This window comes from Rhinoderma darwinii (assembly GCF_050947455.1).
Source record: "Rhinoderma darwinii isolate aRhiDar2 chromosome 5 unlocalized genomic scaffold, aRhiDar2.hap1 SUPER_5_unloc_4, whole genome shotgun sequence".
Classification (NCBI taxonomy): Eukaryota; Metazoa; Chordata; class Amphibia; order Anura; family Rhinodermatidae; genus Rhinoderma; species Rhinoderma darwinii.
In genome coordinates, this window is record NW_027461798.1 from 1 (window position 1) to 19228 (window position 19228).

General features: G+C 46.7%; 1 protein-coding gene across 1 annotated transcript; it reads left to right on the forward strand.

The window, feature by feature from the left end:
* Positions 1-1413: 1413 nt before the first annotated feature.
* LOC142692701 (E3 ubiquitin-protein ligase RNF25-like) lies at positions 1414-18030 on the forward strand (the record flags this gene model as incomplete). The annotated part of the gene is made up of 9 exons (XM_075847600.1): positions 1414-1505; positions 1604-1697; positions 12172-12239; positions 13656-13725; positions 16550-16621; positions 16952-17050; positions 17210-17296; positions 17375-17509; positions 17591-18030. Coding segments are annotated over 9 exons (1101 nt in total), but the record flags the coding sequence as incomplete, so codon positions are not given.
* Positions 18031-19228: the final 1198 nt, after the last annotated feature.

The following is a 19228-nucleotide window of genomic DNA, read 5'->3' on the forward strand; positions in this document are numbered from 1 at the left end:
GCTCTCAGTACTGGGGGGTATTATATGTCTGGTATTATTATACTCTGCCCTCAGTACTGGGGGGTATTATATGTCTGGTATTATTATACTCTGCTCTCAGTACTGGGGGGTATTATATGTCTGGTATTATTATACTCTGCTCAGTACTGGGGGGGTATTATATGTCTGGTGTTATTATACTCTGCTCTCAGTACTGGGGGGTATTATATGTCTGGTATTATACTCTGCTCTCAGTACTGAGGGGTATTATATGTCTGGTATTATTATACTCTGCTCTCAGTACTGGGGGGTATTATATGTCTGGTATTATACTCTGCTCTCAGTACTGGGGGGTATTATTATACTCTGCTCTCAGTACTGGGGGGTATTATATGTCTGGTATTATTATACTCTGCTCTCAGTACTGGGTGGTATTATTATACTCTGCTCTCAGTACTGGGGGGTATTATATGTCTGGTATTATTATACTCTGCTCTCAGTACTGGGGGGGTATTATATGTCTGGTATTATTATACTCTGCTCTCAGTACTGGGGGGTGTTATTATACTCTGCTCTCAGTACTGGGGGGGGGGGGGGTATTATATGTCTGGTATTATTATACTCTGCTCTCAGTACTGGGGGGGGTGTATTATATGTCTGGTATTATACTCTGCTCTCAGTACTGGGGGGTATTATATGTCTGGTGTTATACTCTGCTCTCAGTACTGGGGGGTATTATATGTCTGGTGTTATACTCTGCTCTCAGTACTGGGGGGTATTATATGTCTGGTGTTATTATACTCTGCTCTCAGTACTGGGGGGGGTATTATATGTCTGGTATTATTATACTCTGCTCTCAGTACTGGGGGGTATTATATGTCTGGTATTATTATACTCTGCTCTCAGTACTGGGCGGTATTATATGTCTGGTGTTATTATACTCTGCTCTCAGTACTGGGGGGGGGTATTATATGTCTGGTATTATTATACTCTGCTCTCAGTACTGGGGGGTATTATATGTCTGGTATTATTATACTCTGCTCTCAGTACTGGGGGGTGTTATTATACTCTGCTCTCAGTACTGGGGGGTGTTATTATACTCTGCTCTCAGTACTGGGGGGTATTATATGTCTGGTATTATTATACTCTGCTCTCAGTACTGGGGGGTATTATATGTCTGGTATTATTATACTCTGCTCTCAGTACTGGGGGGTATTATATGTCTGGTATTATTATACTCTGCTCTCAGTACTGGGGGGTATTATATGTCTGGTATTATACTCTGCTCTCAGTACTGGGGGGGGGGTATTATATGTCTGGTATTATTATACTCTGCTCTCAGTACTGGGGGGGGGGTATTATATGTCTGGTATTATTATACTCTGCTCTCAGTACTGGGGGGTATTATATGTCTTTTGTATGGCTCACGTTTAGGGTTTTTTCTGTTTCTTCAGGTCACTCTCTCAGGAGCTTCAAGTCCTTCAGTCCATATATCTCGATGAATTGGAGGAGTCTCAGGAGGACAGGTTTACATTTTCTACCCCTACGCAATGTATAGGCTCCAGCTTCTTTTTCGGGAGTTTGTTTTTATTCTCCTCTATCGCTGATATTGTGTTTGTTATAGATTGGTGCTGAGGATCACTTTACATCCTACCACTTGTGACGACCCGGAGACTCAATTTGTGCGACTGACTCTGCAGCTCTCCCTACCGCCTCAGGTAAGACCAATATATCACCTGCTCTATATACTTCTTCCTCTACTCCTGGTATCCAGTGTCTCCGGGTCTATATACTCCTTCCTCTACTCCTGGTATCCAGTGTCTCCGTCTCTATATACTCCTTCCTCTACTCCTGGTATCCAGTGTCTCCGGCTCTATATACTCCTTCCTCTACTCCTGGTATCCAGTGTCTCCGTCTCTATATACTCCTTCTTCTACTCCTGGTATCCAGTATCTCCGGCTCTATATACTCCTTCCTCTACTCCTGGTATCTATATACTCCTTCTTCTACTCCTGGTATCCAGTGTCTCCGGCTCTATATACTCCTTCTACTCCTGGTATCCAGTGTCTCCGTCTCTATATACTCCTTCCTCTACTCCTGGTATCCAGTGTCTCCGGCTCTATATACTCCTTCCTCTACTCCTGGTATCTATATACTCCTTCCTCTACTCCTGGTATCTATATACTTCTTCCTCTACTCCTGGTATCCAGTGTCTCCGGCTCTATATACTCCTTCCTCTACTTCATGTATCCAGTGTCTCCAGCTCTATATACTCCTTCCTCTACTCCTGGTATCCAGTGTCTCCAGCTCTATATACTCCTTCCTCTACTCCTGGTATCCAGTGTCTCCGGCTCTATATACTCCTTCCTCTACTCCTGGTATCTATATACTCCTTCCTCTACTCCTGGTATCCAGTGTCTCTGGCTCTATATACTCCTTCCTCTACTTCATGTATCCAGTGTCTCCAGCTCTATATACTCCTTCCTCTACTCCTGGTATCCAGTGTCTCCAGCTCTATATACTCCTTCCTCTACTCCTGGTATCCAGTGTCTCCTGCTCTATATACTCCTTCCTCTACTCCTGGTATCCAGTGTCTCCGGCTCTATATACTCCTTCCTCTACTCCTGGTATCCAGTGTCTCCAGCTCTATATACTCCTTCCTCTACTCCTGGTATCCAGTGTCTCCGGCTCTATATACTACTCCTTCTTCTACTCCTGGTATCCAGTATCTCCGGCTCTATATACTCCTTCCTCTACTCCTGGTATCTATATACTCCTTCTTCTACTCCTGGTATCCAGTGTCTCCGGCTCTATATACTCCTTCTTCTACTCCTGGTATCCAGTGTCTCCTGCTCTATATACACCTTCCTCTACTCCTGGTTTCCAGTGTCTCCGGCTCTATATACTCCTTCCTCTACTCCTGGTATCCAGTGTCTCCGGCTCTATATACTCCTTCCTCTACTCCTGGTATCCAGTGTCTCCGGCTCTATGTACTCCTTCCTCTACTCCTGGTATCCAGTGTCTCCGGCTCTATATACTCCTTCCTCTACTCCTGGTATCTATATACTCCTTCCTCTACTCCTGTTATCTATATACTCCTTCCTCTACTCCTGGTATGAAGTGTCTCCGGCTCTATATACTCCTTCTACTCCTGGTATCCAGTGTCTCCGGCTCTATGTACTCCTTCCTCTACTCCTGGTATCCAGTGTCTCCGGCTCTATATACTCCTTCCTCTACTCCTGGTATCTATATACTCCTTCCTCTACTCCTGGTATCTATATACTCCTTCCTCTACTCCTGGTATCTATATACTTCTTCCTCTACTCCTGGTATGAAGTGTCTCCGGCTCTATATACTCCTTCCTCTACTCCTGGTATCCAGTGTCTCCGGCTCTATATACTCCTTCCTCTACTCCTGGTATCCAGTGTCTCCGGCTCTATATACTCCTTCCTCTACTCCTGGTATCTATATACTCCTTCCTCTACTCCTGGTATCCAGTGTCTCTGGCTCTATATACTCCTTCCTCTACTTCATGTATCCAGTGTCTCCAGCTCTATATACTCCTTCCTCTACTCCTGGTATCCAGTGTCTCCGGCTCTATATACTCCTTCCTCTACTCCTGGTATCCAGTGTCTCCGGCTCTATATACTCCTTCCTCTACTCCTGGTATCCAGTGTCTCCAGCTCTATATACTCCTTCCTCTACTCCTGGTATCCAGTGTCTCCGGCTCTATATTCTCCTTCTTCTACTCCTGGTATCCAGTATCTCCGGCTCTATATACTCCTTCCTCTACTCCTGGTATCTATATACTCCTTCTTCTACTCCTGGTATCCAGTGTCTCCGGCTCTATGTACTCCTTCCTCTACTCCTGGTTTCCAGTGTCTCCGGCTCTATATACTCCTACCTCTACTCCTGGTATCCAGTGTCTCCGGCTCTATGTACTCCTTCCTCTACTCCTGGTATCCAGTGTCTCCGGCTCTATGTACTCCTTCCTCTACTCCTGGTATCCAGTGTCTCCGGCTCTATATACTCCTTCCTCTACTCCTGGTATCCAGTGTCTCCTGCTCTATATACACCTTCCTCTACTCCTGGTATCCAGTGTCTCCGGCTCTATATACTCCTTCCTCTACTTCATGAATCCAGTGTCTCCGGCTCTATATACTCCTTCCTCTACTCCTGGTATCCAGTGTCTCCGGCTCTATATACTCCTTCCTCTACTCCTGGTATCTATATACTCCTTCCTCTACTCCTTTTATCTATATACTCCTTCCTCTACTCCTGGTATCTATATACTCCTTCCTCTACTCCTGGTATCCAGTGTCTCCGGCTCTATATACTCCTTCCTCTACTCCTGGTATCTATATACTCCTTCCTCTACTCCTGGTATCCAGTGTCTCCGGCTCTATATACTCCTTCCTCTACTCCTGGTATCCAGTGTCTCCGTCTCTATATACTCCTTCTTCTACTCCTGGTATCCAGTATCTCCGGCTCTATATACTCCTTCCTCTACTCCTGGTATCTATATACTCCTTCTTCTACTCCTGGTATCCAGTGTCTCCGGCTCTATATACTCCTTCTACTCCTGGTATCCAGTGTCTCCGGCTCTATGTACTCCTTCCTCTACTCCTGGTATCCAGTGTCTCCGGCTCTATATACTCCTTCCTCTACTCCTGGTATCTATATACTCCTTCCTCTACTCCTGGTATCTATATACTTCTTCCTCTACTCCTGGTATGAAGTGTCTCCGGCTCTATATACTCCTTCCTCTACTCCTGGTATCCAGTGTCTCCGGCTCTAATATACTCCTTCCTCTACTCCTGGTATCCAGTGTCTCCGGCTCTATATACTCTTTCCTCTACTCCTGGTATCTATATACTCCTTCCTCTACTCCTGGTATCCAGTGTCTCTGGCTCTATATACTCCTTCCTCTACTTCATGTATCCAGTGTCTCCAGCTCTATATACTCCTTCCTCTACTCCTGGTATCCAGTGTCTCCGGCTCTATATACTCCTTCCTCTACTCCTGGTATCCAGTGTCTCCGGCTCTATATACTTCTTCCTCTTCTCCTGGTATCCAGTGTCTCCAGCTCTATATACTCCTTCCTCTACTCCTGGTATCCAGTGTCTCCGGCTCTATATTCTCCTTCTTCTACTCCTGGTATCCAGTATCTCCGGCTCTATATACTCCTTCCTCTACTCCTGGTATCTATATACTCCTTCTTCTACTCCTGGTATCCAGTGTCTCCGGCTCTATATACTCCTTCTTCTACTCCTGGTATCCAGTGTCTCCGGCTCTATGTACTCCTTCCTCTACTCCTGGTATCCAGTGTCTCTGGCTCTATATACTCCTTCCTCTACTCCTGGTTTCCAGTGTCTCCGGCTCTATATACTCCTACGTCTACTCCTGGTATCCAGTGTCTCCATCTCTCTCTATATACTCCTTCCTCTACTCCTGGTATCTTTTATACTCCTTCCTCTACTCCTGGTATCTATATACTCCTTCCTCTACTCCTGGTATCTATATACTCCTTCCTCTACTCCTGGTATGAAGTGTCTCCGGCTCTATATACTCCTTCTACTCCTGGTATCCAGTGTCTCCGGCTCTATGTACTCCTTCCTCTACTCCTGGTATCCAGTGTCTCCGGCTCTATATACTCCTTCCTCTACTCCTGGTATCTATATACTCCTTCCTCTACTCCTGGTATCTATATACTTCTTCCTCTACTCCTGGTATGAAGTGTCTCCGGCTCTATATACTCCTTCCTCTACTCCTGGTATCCAGTGTCTCCGGCTCTATATACTCCTTCCTCTACTCCTGGTATCTATATACTCCTTCCTCTACTCCTGGTATCCAGTGTCTCTGGCTCTATATACTCCTTCCTCTACTTCATGTATCCAGTGTCTCCAGCTCTATATACTCCTTCCTCTACTCCTGGTATCCAGTGTCTCCAGCTCTATATACTCCTTCCTCTACTCCTGGTATCCAGTGTCTCCAGCTCTATATACTCCTTCCTCTACTCCTGGTATCCAGTGTCTCCGGCTCTATATACTCCTTCCTCTACTCCTGGTATCCAGTGTCTCCAGCTCTATATACTCCTTCCTCTACTCCTGGTATCCAGTGTCTCTGGCTCTATATACTCCTTCTACTCCTGGTATCCAGTATCTCCGGCTCTATATACTCCTTCCTCTACTCCTGGTATCTATATACTCCTTCTTCTACTCCTGGTATCCAGTGTCTCCGGCTCTATATACTCCTTCCTCTACTCCTGGTATCCAGTGTCTCTGGCTCTATGTACTCCTTCCTCTACTCCTGGTATCCAGTGTCTCCGGCTCTATATACTCCTTCCTCTACTCCTGGTATCTATATACTCCTTTCTCTACTCCTGGTATGAAGTGTCTCCGGCTCTATATACTCCTTCCTCTACTCCTGGTATCTATATACTCCTTCCTCTACTCCTTTTATCTATATACTCCTTCCTCTACTCCTGGTATCTATATACTCCTTCCTCTACTCCTGGTATCCAGTGTCTCCCGCTCTATATACTCCTTCCTCTACTCCTGGTATCTATATACTCCTTCCTCTACTCCTGGTATCCAGTGTCTCCGGCTCTATATACTCCTTCCTCTACTCCTGGTATCTATATACTCCTTCCTCTACTCCTGGTATCTATATACTCCTTCCTCTACTCCTGGTATCTATATACTCCTTCCTCTACTCCTGGTATCTATATACTCCTTCCTCTACTCCTGGTATCCAGTGTCTCCGGCTCTATATACACCTTCCTCTACTCCTGGTATCCAGTGTCTCCGGCTCTATATACTCCTTCCTCTACTCCTGGTATCTATATACTCCTTCCTCTACTCCTGGTATCTATGTACTCCTTCCTCTACTCCTGGTATCTATATACTCCTTCCTCTACTCCTGGTATCTATATACTCCTTCCTCTACTCCTGGTATCTATATACTCCTTCCTCTACTCCTGGTATCTTTATACTCCTTCCTCTACTCCTGGTATCTATATACTCCTTCCTCTACTCCTGGTATCTTTATACTCCTTCGTCTACTCCTGGTATCTTTATACTCCTTCCTCTACTCCTGGTATCTATATACTCCTTCCTCTACTCCTGGTATCCAGTGTCTCCGGCTCTATATACACCTTCCTCTACTCCTGGTATCCAGTGTCTCCGGCTCTATATACTCCTTCCTCTACTCCTGGTATCTATATACTCCTTCCTCTACTCCTGGTATCTATATACTCCTTCCTCTACTCCTGGTATCTATGTACTCCTTCCTCTACTCCTGGTATCTATATACTCCTTCCTCTACTCCTGGTATCTATATACTCCTTCCTCTACTCCTGGTATCTATATACTCCTTCCTCTACTCCTGGTATCTTTATACTCCTTCCTCTACTCCTGGTATCTATATACTCCTTCCTCTACTCCTGGTATCTATATACTCCTTCCTCTACTCCTGGTATCTATATACTTCTTCCTCTACTCCTGGTATGAAGTGTCTCCGGCTCTATATACTCCTTCCTCTACTCCTGGTATCCAGTGTCTCCGGCTCTATATACTCCTTCCTCTACTCCTGGTATCCAGTGTCTCCGGCTCTATATACTCCTTCCTCTACTCCTGGTATCTATATACTCCTTCCTCTACTCCTGGTATCCAGTGTCTCTGGCTCTATATACTCCTTCCTCTACTTCATGTATCCAGTGTCTCCAGCTCTATATACTCCTTCCTCTACTCCTGGTATCCAGTGTCTCCGGCTCTATATACTCCTTCCTCTACTCCTGGTATCCAGTGTCTCCAGCTCTATATACTCCTTCCTCTACTCCTGGTATCCAGTGTCTCCGGCTCTATATTCTCCTTCTTCTACTCCTGGTATCCAGTATCTCCGGCTCTATATACTCCTTCCTCTACTCCTGGTATCTATATACTCCTTCTTCTACTCCTGGTATCCAGTGTCTCCGGCTCTATGTACTCCTTCCTCTACTCCTGGTTTCCAGTGTCTCCGGCTCTATATACTCCTACCTCTACTCCTGGTATCCAGTGTCTCCGGCTCTATGTACTCCTTCCTCTACTCCTGGTATCCAGTGTCTCCGGCTCTATATACTCCTTCCTCTACTCCTGGTATCCAGTGTCTCCTGCTCTATATACACCTTCCTCTACTCCTGGTATCCAGTGTCTCCGGCTCTATATACTCCTTCCTCTACTTCATGAATCCAGTGTCTCCGGCTCTATATACTCCTTCCTCTACTCCTGGTATCCAGTGTCTCCGGCTCTATATACTCCTTCCTCTACTCCTGGTATCTATATACTCCTTCCTCTACTCCTTTTATCTATATACTCCTTCCTCTACTCCTGGTATCTATATACTCCTTCCTCTACTCCTGGTATCCAGTGTCTCCGGCTCTATATACTCCTTCCTCTACTCCTGGTATCCAGTGTCTCCGTCTCTATATACTCCTTCTTCTACTCCTGGTATCCAGTATCTCCGGCTCTATATACTCCTTCCTCTACTCCTGGTATCTATATACTCCTTCTTCTACTCCTGGTATCCAGTGTCTCCGGCTCTATATACTCCTTCTACTCCTGGTATCCAGTGTCTCCGGCTCTATATACTCCTTCCTCTACTCCTGGTATCTATATACTCCTTCCTCTACTCCTGGTATCTATATACTTCTTCCTCTACTCCTGGTATGAAGTGTCTCCGGCTCTATATACTCCTTCCTCTACTCCTGGTATCCAGTGTCTCCGGCTCTATATACTCCTTCCTCTACTCCTGGTATCTATATACTCCTTCCTCTACTCCTGGTATCCAGTGTCTCTGGCTCTATATACTCCTTCCTCTACTTCATGTATCCAGTGTCTCCAGCTCTATATACTCCTTCCTCTACTCCTGGTATCCAGTGTCTCCAGCTCTATATACTCCTTCCTCTACTCCTGGTATCCAGTGTCTCCAGTTCTATATACTCCTTCCTCTACTCCTGGTATCCAGTGTCTCCGGCTCTATATACTCCTTCCTCTACTCCTGGTATCCAGTGTCTCCAGCTCTATATACTCCTTCCTCTACTCCTGGTATCCAGTGTCTCTGGCTCTATATACTCCTTCTACTCCTGGTATCCAGTATCTCCGGCTCTATATACTCCTTCCTCTACATCTGGTATCTATATACTCCTTCTTCTACTCCTGGTATCCAGTGTCTCCGGCTCTATATACTCCTTCCTCTACTCCTGGTATCCAGTGTCTCTGGCTCTATGTACTCCTTCCTCTACTCCTGGTATCCAGTGTCTCCGGCTCTATATACTCCTTCCTCTACTCCTGGTATCTATATACTCCTTTCTCTACTCCTGGTATGAAGTGTCTCCGGCTCTATATACTCCTTCCTCTACTCCTGGTATCTAGTGTCTCCGGCTCTATATACTCCTTCCTCTACTCCTGGTATCCAGTGTCTCCGGCTCTATATACTCCTTCCTCTACTCCTGGTATCTATATACTCCTTCCTCTACTCCTGGTATCCATTGTCTCCGGCTCTATATACTCCTTCCTCTACTCCTGGTATGTAGTGTCTCCGGCTGTATATACTCCTTCCTCTACTCCTGGTATCCAGTGTCTCTGGCTCTATATACTCCTTCCTCTACTCCTGGTATCCAGTGTCTCCAGCTCTATATACTCCTTCCTCTACTCCTGGTATCCAGTGTCTCCGGCTCTATATACTCCTTCCTCTACTCCTGGTATCCAGTGTCTCTGGCTCTATATACTCCATCTGCTCCTGGTATCTATATACTCCTTCTTCTACTCCTGGTATCCAGTGTCTCCGGCTCTATATACTCCTTCCTCTACTTCATGTATCCAGTGTCTCCGGCTCTATATACTTCTTCCTCTACTCCTGGTATCCTGTGTCTCCGGCTCTATATACTCCTTCCTCTACTCCTGGTATCTATATACTCCTTCCTCTACTTCTGGAATCCAGTGTCTCCAGCTCTATATACTCCTTCTACTCCTGGTATCCAGTGTCTCCGGCTCTCTATATACTCCTTCCTCTACTTCTGGAATCCAGTGTCTCCAGCTCTATATACTCCTTCCTCTACTCCTGGTATCCAGTGTCTCCAGCTCTATATACTCCTTCCTCTACTCCTGGTATCCAGTGTCTCCGGCTCTATATACTCCTTCCTCTACTTCATGTATCCAGTGTCTCCGGCTCTATATACTCCTTCCTCTACTCCTGGTATCCAGTGTCTCCGGCTCTATATACTCCTTCCTCTACTCCTGGTATCTATATACTCCTTCCTCTACTCCTTTTATCTATATACTCCTTCCTCTACTCCTGGTATCTATATACTCCTTCCTCTACTCCTGGTATCCAGTGTCTCCCGCTCTATATACTCCTTCCTCTACTCCTGGTATCTATATACTCCTTCCTCTACTCCTGGTATCCAGTGTCTCCGGCTCTATATACTCCTTCCTCTACTCCTGGTATCTATATACTCCTTCCTCTACTCCTGGTATCTATATACTCCTTCCTCTACTCCTGGTATCTATATACTCCTTCCTCTACTCCTGGTATCCAGTGTCTCCGGCTCTATATACACCTTCCTCTACTCCTGGTATCCAGTGTCTCCGGCTCTATATACTCCTTCCTCTACTCCTGGTATCTATATACTCCTTCCTCTACTCCTGGTATCTATGTACTCCTTCCTCTACTCCTGGTATCTGTATACTCCTTCCTCTACTCCTGGTATCTATATACTCCTTCCTCTACTCCTGCTATCTATATACTCCTTCCTCTACTCCTGGTATCTTTATACTCCTTCCTCTACTCCTGGTATCTATATACTCCTTCCTCTACTCCTGGTATCTTTATACTCCTTCCTCTACTCCTGGTATCTTTATACTCCTTCCTCTACTCCTGGTATCTATATACTCCTTCCTCTACTCCTGGTATCTATATACTCCTTCCTCTACTCCTGGTATCTTTATACTCCTTCCTCTACTCCTGGTATCCAGTGTCTCCGGCTCTATATACACCTTCCTCTACTCCTGGTATCCAGTGTCTCCGGCTCTATATACTCCTTCCTCTACTCCTGGTATCTATATACTCCTTCCTCTACTCCTGGTATCTATGTACTCCTTCCTCTACTCCTGGTATCTATATACTCCTTCCTCTACTCCTGGTATCTATATACTCCTTCCTCTACTCCTGGTATCTATATACTCCTTCCTCTACTCCTGGTATCTATATACTCCTTCCTCTACTCCTGGTATCTTTATACTCCTTCCTCTACTCCTGGTATCTTTATACTCCTTCCTCTACTCCTGGTATCTATATACTCCTTCCTCTACTCCTGGTATCTATATACTCCTTCCTCTACTCCTGGTATCTATATACTCCTTCCTCTACTCCTGGTATCCAGTGTCTCCGGCTCTATATACTCCTTCCTCTACTCCTGGTATCCAGTGTCTCCGGCTCTATATACTCCTTCCTCTACTCCTGGTATCTATATACTCCTTCCTCTACTCCTGGTATCCAGTGTCTCCGGCTCTATATACTCCTTCCTCTACTCCTGGTATCTATATACTCCTTCCTCTACTCCTGGTATCCAGTGTCTCCGGCTCTATATACTCCTTCCTCTACTCCTGGTATCTATATACTCCTTCCTCTACTCCTGGTATCTATGTACTCCTTCCTCTACTCCTGGTATCTATATACTCCTTCCTCTACTCCTGGTATCCAGTGTCTCCGGCTCTATATACTCCTTCCTCTACTCCTGGTATCTATATACTCCTTCCTCTACTCCTGGTATCTATGTACTCCTTCCTCTACTCCTGGTATCTATATACTCCTTCCTCTACTCCTGGTATCTATATACTCCTTCCTCTACTCCTGGTATCTATATACTCCTTCCTCTACTCCTGGTATCTATATACTCCTTCCTCTACTCCTGGTATCTATATACTCCTTCCTCTACTCCTGGTATCTTTATACTCCTTCCTCTACTCCTGGTATGTTGAGTCCTGGTTTATTAGTAATTAGTAGAGTAGTTGTAGTCCCCTTTTTGATCTCTTCGTAGGCTCATGGGTAGGTCTATAAAGCCGGCAGTGGTCAGTCCTGGATCAGGGATCGTGTAGTTTAGCTAAGACATTTTTTACTCGTGAATCTGACGCTGTCATGTTCAATCTCCTGCAGTATCCAGATGAGCCGCCGGAGATCAGCGTGACCAACCCTCGCGGCCTGTGTGATGATCAGATAGAGAGGTAAGATCCCTCTCCTGCAAGCGTAAAAGAATGACCGTGTAAATGGCGTTTTCAGGCAGTGGACACCTTTTGAGGGGAATTATTTTTTAATAGATCAGTCAGGGTGTTTAGTGTAACTTTGTAAATAGTTACATTTGCTTTACGTTTTTAGATAATTGCTTTGTATCCTCTATATAGAGCAGCTGTATCGCTCGTTTTACACAAAGTCCGTCCCTCCCGTGGAGCTGACGGGTCCAGTTTCGGCGGGTCATATGTGTCTCTTGACAGTTCATAACTTAGATGTGATCGATTTACAGGTGGATCCTGCGTGGACCCGCCGACTCTAAACCAGTCAGATCCACGGGACTGACGGATTCAGTGTAGAACGAGCGATACAGCTGCTCTGTATAGAGGATACAAAGCAGCTGTATCTAAAAAAAGTAAAGCGAATTCTTAACTATTTACAAAGTTACACTAAACACCCTGACTGATGTATTAAAGAAGGTGTCCTTAATGTGTATAAGTTCCCTGTATTTCCCCTGTGCAGCGCCGGCCTGTGTCTGATTCTTATTCCTGGCTACATGTGAGGAGAACCCAATTATACAGAGTCCCCTCTGCTTACATTCTTCCCAGCACACGGGGCTGTTTATTGAGCACGTGTCACGCTTTATAAAGAAGGATGAAAACGGTGATCAGGTATTGATCTAGCCCATAGGCTTCATTCACACGAGCGTGTCCCATTTACTTGCGCAAAAAGCAGCGCATTTCCTGCATTTCATCTTCATGTTTGCGTGTGGCGTTTGTTTTTCATGTCGGGGATTCTCCTCGGCCAGCGCTCCCTTTTTTTAAATTTCTTTAGCAACTGATGTGTGAACCGCGGGCAGCGCTCGGATGTCGTCCCTGGTTTTCATTTAGCCGTAGACTTCAATAGGCAACAAGGTTCGCGAAAAACATACTAATACTGGACATGGAGTGAGCGTCACGCTGCGTGACCGCGCCAATGTCTGAATAGCCCCGTTAGTTTGCATGGGTCCGTGTGCTGTCAGTTATTTCATTGCTGACGGACGCGGGACGCGCTCGCTTGAAGAAGCCCTATGTTGTTTCTTACTTCAGTTGCCATAGGGGCAATTATGTGACCTGATAGTGGCCGCCACTCAATGTCCAGACAGATAAACAGACCACTGCCCATATTGCAGCCTGCTAGAAGGTGGACGTTCGTGGTGACTTGAACCCATACAGTAGCTTTGTGAGAAGGCTGATCAAGGATCGACACTGGCAGAAAATGGAAAAAGAACCTGAAACCTCAACGCAGAAAGAAGACATAAGATGTATTTCACAATCCTAATGTACACTAGACATGTCTTCATATTTATTCTGTTAGGTCTGTTGTGTGTTTGCCTCACCCTGGTGTCTGTAATTGTAGTATGTTTCTTGCAGTATTATTCGCACTCTTCGCACAACTGCAACACAGTCTGTGGGATGTCCAATTCTTTATGCACTAATTGAGGTTAGTCTTCTTAGTAATTATGTAGCTTATTCTAAATTATCATGGAGATCATTCAGGAGGAGACAGATCTGGGATATGGTGGAGGAGATCATTCAGGAGACAGATCTGGGATATGGTGGAGGAGATCATTCAGGAGACAGATCTTGGATCTGGTGGAGGAGATCATTCAGGAGACAGATCTGGGATCTGGTGGATTAGATCATTCAGGGGACAGATCTGGGATATGGTGGAGGAGATCATTCAGGAGACAGATCTGGGATATGGTGGAGGAGATCATTCAGGAGACAGATCTGGGATATGGTGGGGGAGATCATTCAGGAGACAGATCTGGGTTATGGTGGGGGAAATCATTCAGGAGGAGACAGATCTGGGATATGGTGGAGGAGATCATTCAGGAGACAGATCTGGGTTATGGTGGAGGAGATCATTCAGGAGGAGACAGATCTGGGATATGGTGGAGGAGATCATTCAGGAGACAGATCTGGGATATGGTGGAGGAGATCATTCAGGAGACAGATCTGGGATATGGTGGAGGAGATCATTCAGGAGACAGATCTGGGATATGGTGATAGGGATCATTCAGGAGACAGATCTGGGATATGGTGGAGGAGATCATTCAGGAGGAGACAGATCTGGGATATGGTGGAGGAGATCATTCAGGAGACAGATCTGGGTTATGGTGGGGGAGATCATTCAGGGGACAGATCTGGGTTATGGTGGTGGTGGAGATCATTCAGGGGACAGATCTGGGTTATGGTGGTGGAGGAGATCATTCAGGAGACAGATCTGGGTTATGGTGGTGGAGGAGATCATTCAGGAGACAGATCTGGGTTATGGTGGTGGAGGAGATCATTCAGGAGACAGATCTGGGTTATGGTGGGGGAGATCATTCAGGGGACAGATCTGGGATCTGGTGGAGGAGATCATTCAGGAGAGAGATCTGGGTTATGGTGGGGGAGATCATTCAGGGGACAGATCTGGGTTATGGTGGTGGAGGAGATCATTCAGGAGACAGATCTGGGTTATGGTGGTGGAGATCATTCAGGGGACATATCTGGGTTATGGTGGAGGAGATCATTCGGGACATATCTGGGTTATGGTGGAGGAGGAGATCATTCAGGAGACAGATCTGGGTTATGGTGGTGGTGGAGATCATTCAGGGGACAGATCTGGGTTATGGTGGGGGAGATCATTCAGGAGACAGATCTGGGATATGGTGGTGGAGATCATTCAGGGGACAGATCTGGGTTATGGTGGTGGAGGAGATCATTCAGGAGACAGATCTGGGTTATGGTGGTGGAGGAGATCATTCAGGAGACAGATCTGGGTTATGGTGGTGGAGGAGATCATTCAGGAGACATATCTGGGTTATGGTGGAGGAGATCATTCAGGGGACATATCTGGGTTATGGTGGAGGAGGAGATCATTCAGGAGACAGATCTGGGTTATGGTGGTGGTGGAGATCATTCAGGGGACAGATCTGGGTTATGGTGGTGGAGGAGATCATTCAGGAGACAGATCTGGGTTATGGTGGTGGAGGAGATCATTCAGGAGACAGATCTGGGTTATGGTGGTGGAGGAGATCATTCAGGAGACAGATCTGGGTTATGGTGGGGGAGATCATTCAGGGGACAGATCTGGGATATGGTGGAGGAGATCATTCAGGAGACAGATCTGGGATATGGTGGAGGAGATCATTCAGGAGACAGATCTGGGATATGGTGATAGGGATCATTCAGGAGACAGATCTGGGATATGGTGGAGGAGATCATTCAGGAGACAGATCTGGGATATGGTGATAGGGATCATTCAGGAGACAGATCTGGGATATGGTGGAGGAGATCATTCAGGAGGAGACAGATCTGGGATATGGTGGAGGAGATCATTCAGGAGACAGATCTGGGATATGGTGGAGGAGATCATTCAGGAGACAGATCTGGGATATGGTGATAGGGATCATTCAGGAGACAGATCTGGGATATGGTGGAGGAGATCATTCAGGAGACAGATCTGGGTTATGGTGGAGGAGATCATTCAGGAGACAGATCTGGGATATGGTGGAGGAGGAGATCATTCAGGAGACAGATCTGGGTTATGGTGGTGGTGGAGATCATTCAGGAGACAGATCTGGGTTATGGTGGGGGAGATCATTCAGGGGACAGATCTGGGATCTGGTGGAGGAGATCATTCAGGAGAGAGATCTGGGTTATGGTGGGGGAGATCATTCAGGGGACAGATCTGGGTTATGGTGGAGGAGATCATTCAGGAGACAGATCTGGGTTATGGTGGTGGAGGAGATTATTCAGGAGACATCTGGGTTATGGTGGTGGGGGAGATCATTCAGGAGACAGATCTGGGATATGGTGGAGGAGATCATTCAGGAGACAGATCTGGGATATGGTGGGGGAGATCATTCAGGAGACAGATCTGGGTTATGGCGGGGGAGATCATTCAGGAGACAGATCTGGGTTATGGCGGAGGAGATTATTCAGGAGACAGATCTGGGATATGGTGGAGGAGATCATTCAGGAGACAGATCTGGGTTATGGTGGGGGAGATCATTCAGGGGACATATCTGGGTTATGGTGGAGGAGATCATTCAGGAGACAGATCTGGGATATGGTGGAGGAGATCATTCAGGAGACAGATCTGGGTTATGGTGGGGGTGATCGTCTGGATCACTGGATCAGATCTTTGTTTATATCTTGTAAAGAACTCAGACTTTGGTTTGACCCTCATGAAGTCCTATCGCCAGGGTCGCCTCCTGTATTAGTAACTGTGGTCATAATATTGTAGAACTCAATCTTCTTTCTTGTGTTTGTAGAAAGGGAAGGAGATGCTGACGGCCAGTAATGTTCCTCGCGGTCACTGTGTCATCTGCCTCTATGAATTTCAGGTAATTTAGTGTCAGTCACAAGGCAGTGTGAGATTGTGGGGTTCTCTTGTGTGACTCCGTAATGTTGGGGGTAGAATGGGCGCAGACCTGAGATTTGTTGTGTGGCGGACACTGCAATGGGTAAAAAAATGAAACGCCATGAAGAAAAAAAGCATTGTGGGTATAGAATGTTGTCCTATCAACTACCCTAAGAAATGCCACCGGATGTGACCTGTGTGATGCCGGGCCGGGCTGGAATAGTTGCTCTGCCGGAGGATTGCAGCTTTTTTTGGGGACATTAGTTGGAGCTCTTGGGGTCTTTGTCAGCCGTCACTATTCTATTTCCTGTAGGACGAGGACTGTCTCACGAAGACTCGGTGTTTCCATCACTTCCACTCGTACTGTCTAGGACACTATGCCAAGCACTGCCTGGATAACAGCCATGGAGAGGTGAGTGAGTGTGTGTGTATATATATATGTATATAAAATATATATCTATAAAATATATATCTATAAAATATATATCTGGGCTGACGGATAACTCCCCAGTTCCCCTCGCAGCCCAGTTACCTGAACCCTGTTGTGGTCCTTTAATGAATCTTCTTTCAGGGACCTGTTGTTTGTCCGGTTTGCCGTGAAGCTTTGACTTGTGACTTCAGCAAGATCCAGGCGGCCAGACCACCGCAGCAGCCCGAGGTAGGAGCCCCAGATCTTCCTGAACCCCCACGTTTTCTCTTTGTGCTGTGACTGATTGGGTCGGTGTTTCATTTCCAGGAGCTCTACGTTCCAGACTCGCTCACGTTACAGAGAGAGAAGGAGTTGCGCCAGGTTTATGAGCGGCAATTGGCAAATGGAGGAATAATTGATCTTGAGGCCGAGAGAAATCGCTTTTTTATCAGTATCCAGGAGGTGAGGAGACGTTTTACTGCCTACATTATTGATGACCTCCTCGTAGCCTCGTGTGAAGCTCATTCCTTTTCTCCGGTCTAGACCTCGGCCACTGGAAATGAACATCCGGTGCTACCAGAAGAGCAAGTCTCTGCCCAACAAACTGATGCAGGCACAGAAACCAGGCCAGACCTCCATCTGCTTCCGGTGGTCTCTAAGTCGCATGTAGGGGGGCACAGGGCCGGCGTGAAGATGCATCTGTGTGGAAATAGACCTTTCCGTAATGACCATCCAGACGGCCAGCCGTGGCGAGATCGAGGATGGGCAGCACGTGGCAGGAGGCGGCCGGACACCCGAAGAGTCTGGAGAGAAGAGACTGCTGCTAAAGAGGACCAAACGACAGTCCGAGGACGGGTGATGGGGCGAAGCTGCCGGAGCAATGGGACAGTCCAGGCACCTCCCAGGGGCGGCAGTGACGCTCACTAGGGGTAAAGCCTCCTCCCTAACACATGTTATAAGTGAATAAAGTATAAGGGACTCTGCTCATGAGTTTAGTAGTGATCTGCTGGACATGGACAATATTCTGGCCCTCTGGGTATAAGATTGAGTAACTGCTAAGAGGTAAAACAGGCTCCCACAGCAGCACAGAGTATTTTAGGAGGAGAGCGTGCAGACCTTGTGCAGTTGCATTGACCTGTCCGTTCATGTGAGTATAAGATTGGATGTAACATGAGCAGGAGGAGCAGTAAATCTGCGGAGGTAATAAACGTATGTAGGGATGTCCGCCATTTATGAGCGTGCGCTTGTGAATTACGGTCATACGGTGGTTAATCTCTAAGACGCCCGCTCTGCAGAAACACCGCACGACATCACGAGAGCGTAAAATGAAGAGAATCTGCGGCAGCGTGAATGTATTCAGGTTTATTGACGGTCACATACGGCGGCCGTTATTATACGTGATTTCACCTCGTTTTATACGCCGACCTGTTCATAAAGTAGGAAAAACAACACCTCAATTTACAATGGGAGTCAGTAGGTGACGTACAATCCTGTGTGACATTCAGTGTAGACGTCACGACCCCACGTGTGGTGTAACCGGTCCGGAGCGCCAAAATCCAGGTGTGAACAGAGCCTGACGTGGCTCAACCAATTACATTCCACTTGGCATTTTATGCAGCTCAGGGATCTGCTTGGATCTTACGGCCTGATTTTATAGGGAACCCGGCAGGTTAAACATGTTATCTGATCTGCAGGTTCTAGAGCAGAAGGAGCTGAGCAGGGAAGGCTGACAATGAATGTGTGAGACCGCCCGCTGGACTCTTACCCCTCAGTGAGCAGGGAAGGCTGACAATGAATGGGTGAGACTGCCCACTGGACTCTTACCCCTCAGTGAACAGGGAAAGCTGACAATGAATTGGTGAGACCGCCCGCTGGACTCTTACCCCTCAGTGAGCAGGGAAGGCTGACAATGAATTGGTGAGACTGCCCGCTGGACTCTTACCCCTCAGTGAACAGGGAAAGCTGACAATGAATGGGTGAGACTGCCCACTGGACTCTTACCCCTCAGTGAACAGGGAAAGCTGACAATGAATTGGTGAGACCGCCCACTGGACTCTTACCCCTCAGTGAACAGGGAAAGCTGACAATGAATGGGTGAGACCGCCCACTGGACTCTTACCCCTCAGTGAACAGGGAAAGCTGACAATGAATGGGTGAGACCGCCCACTGGACTCTGTCAGC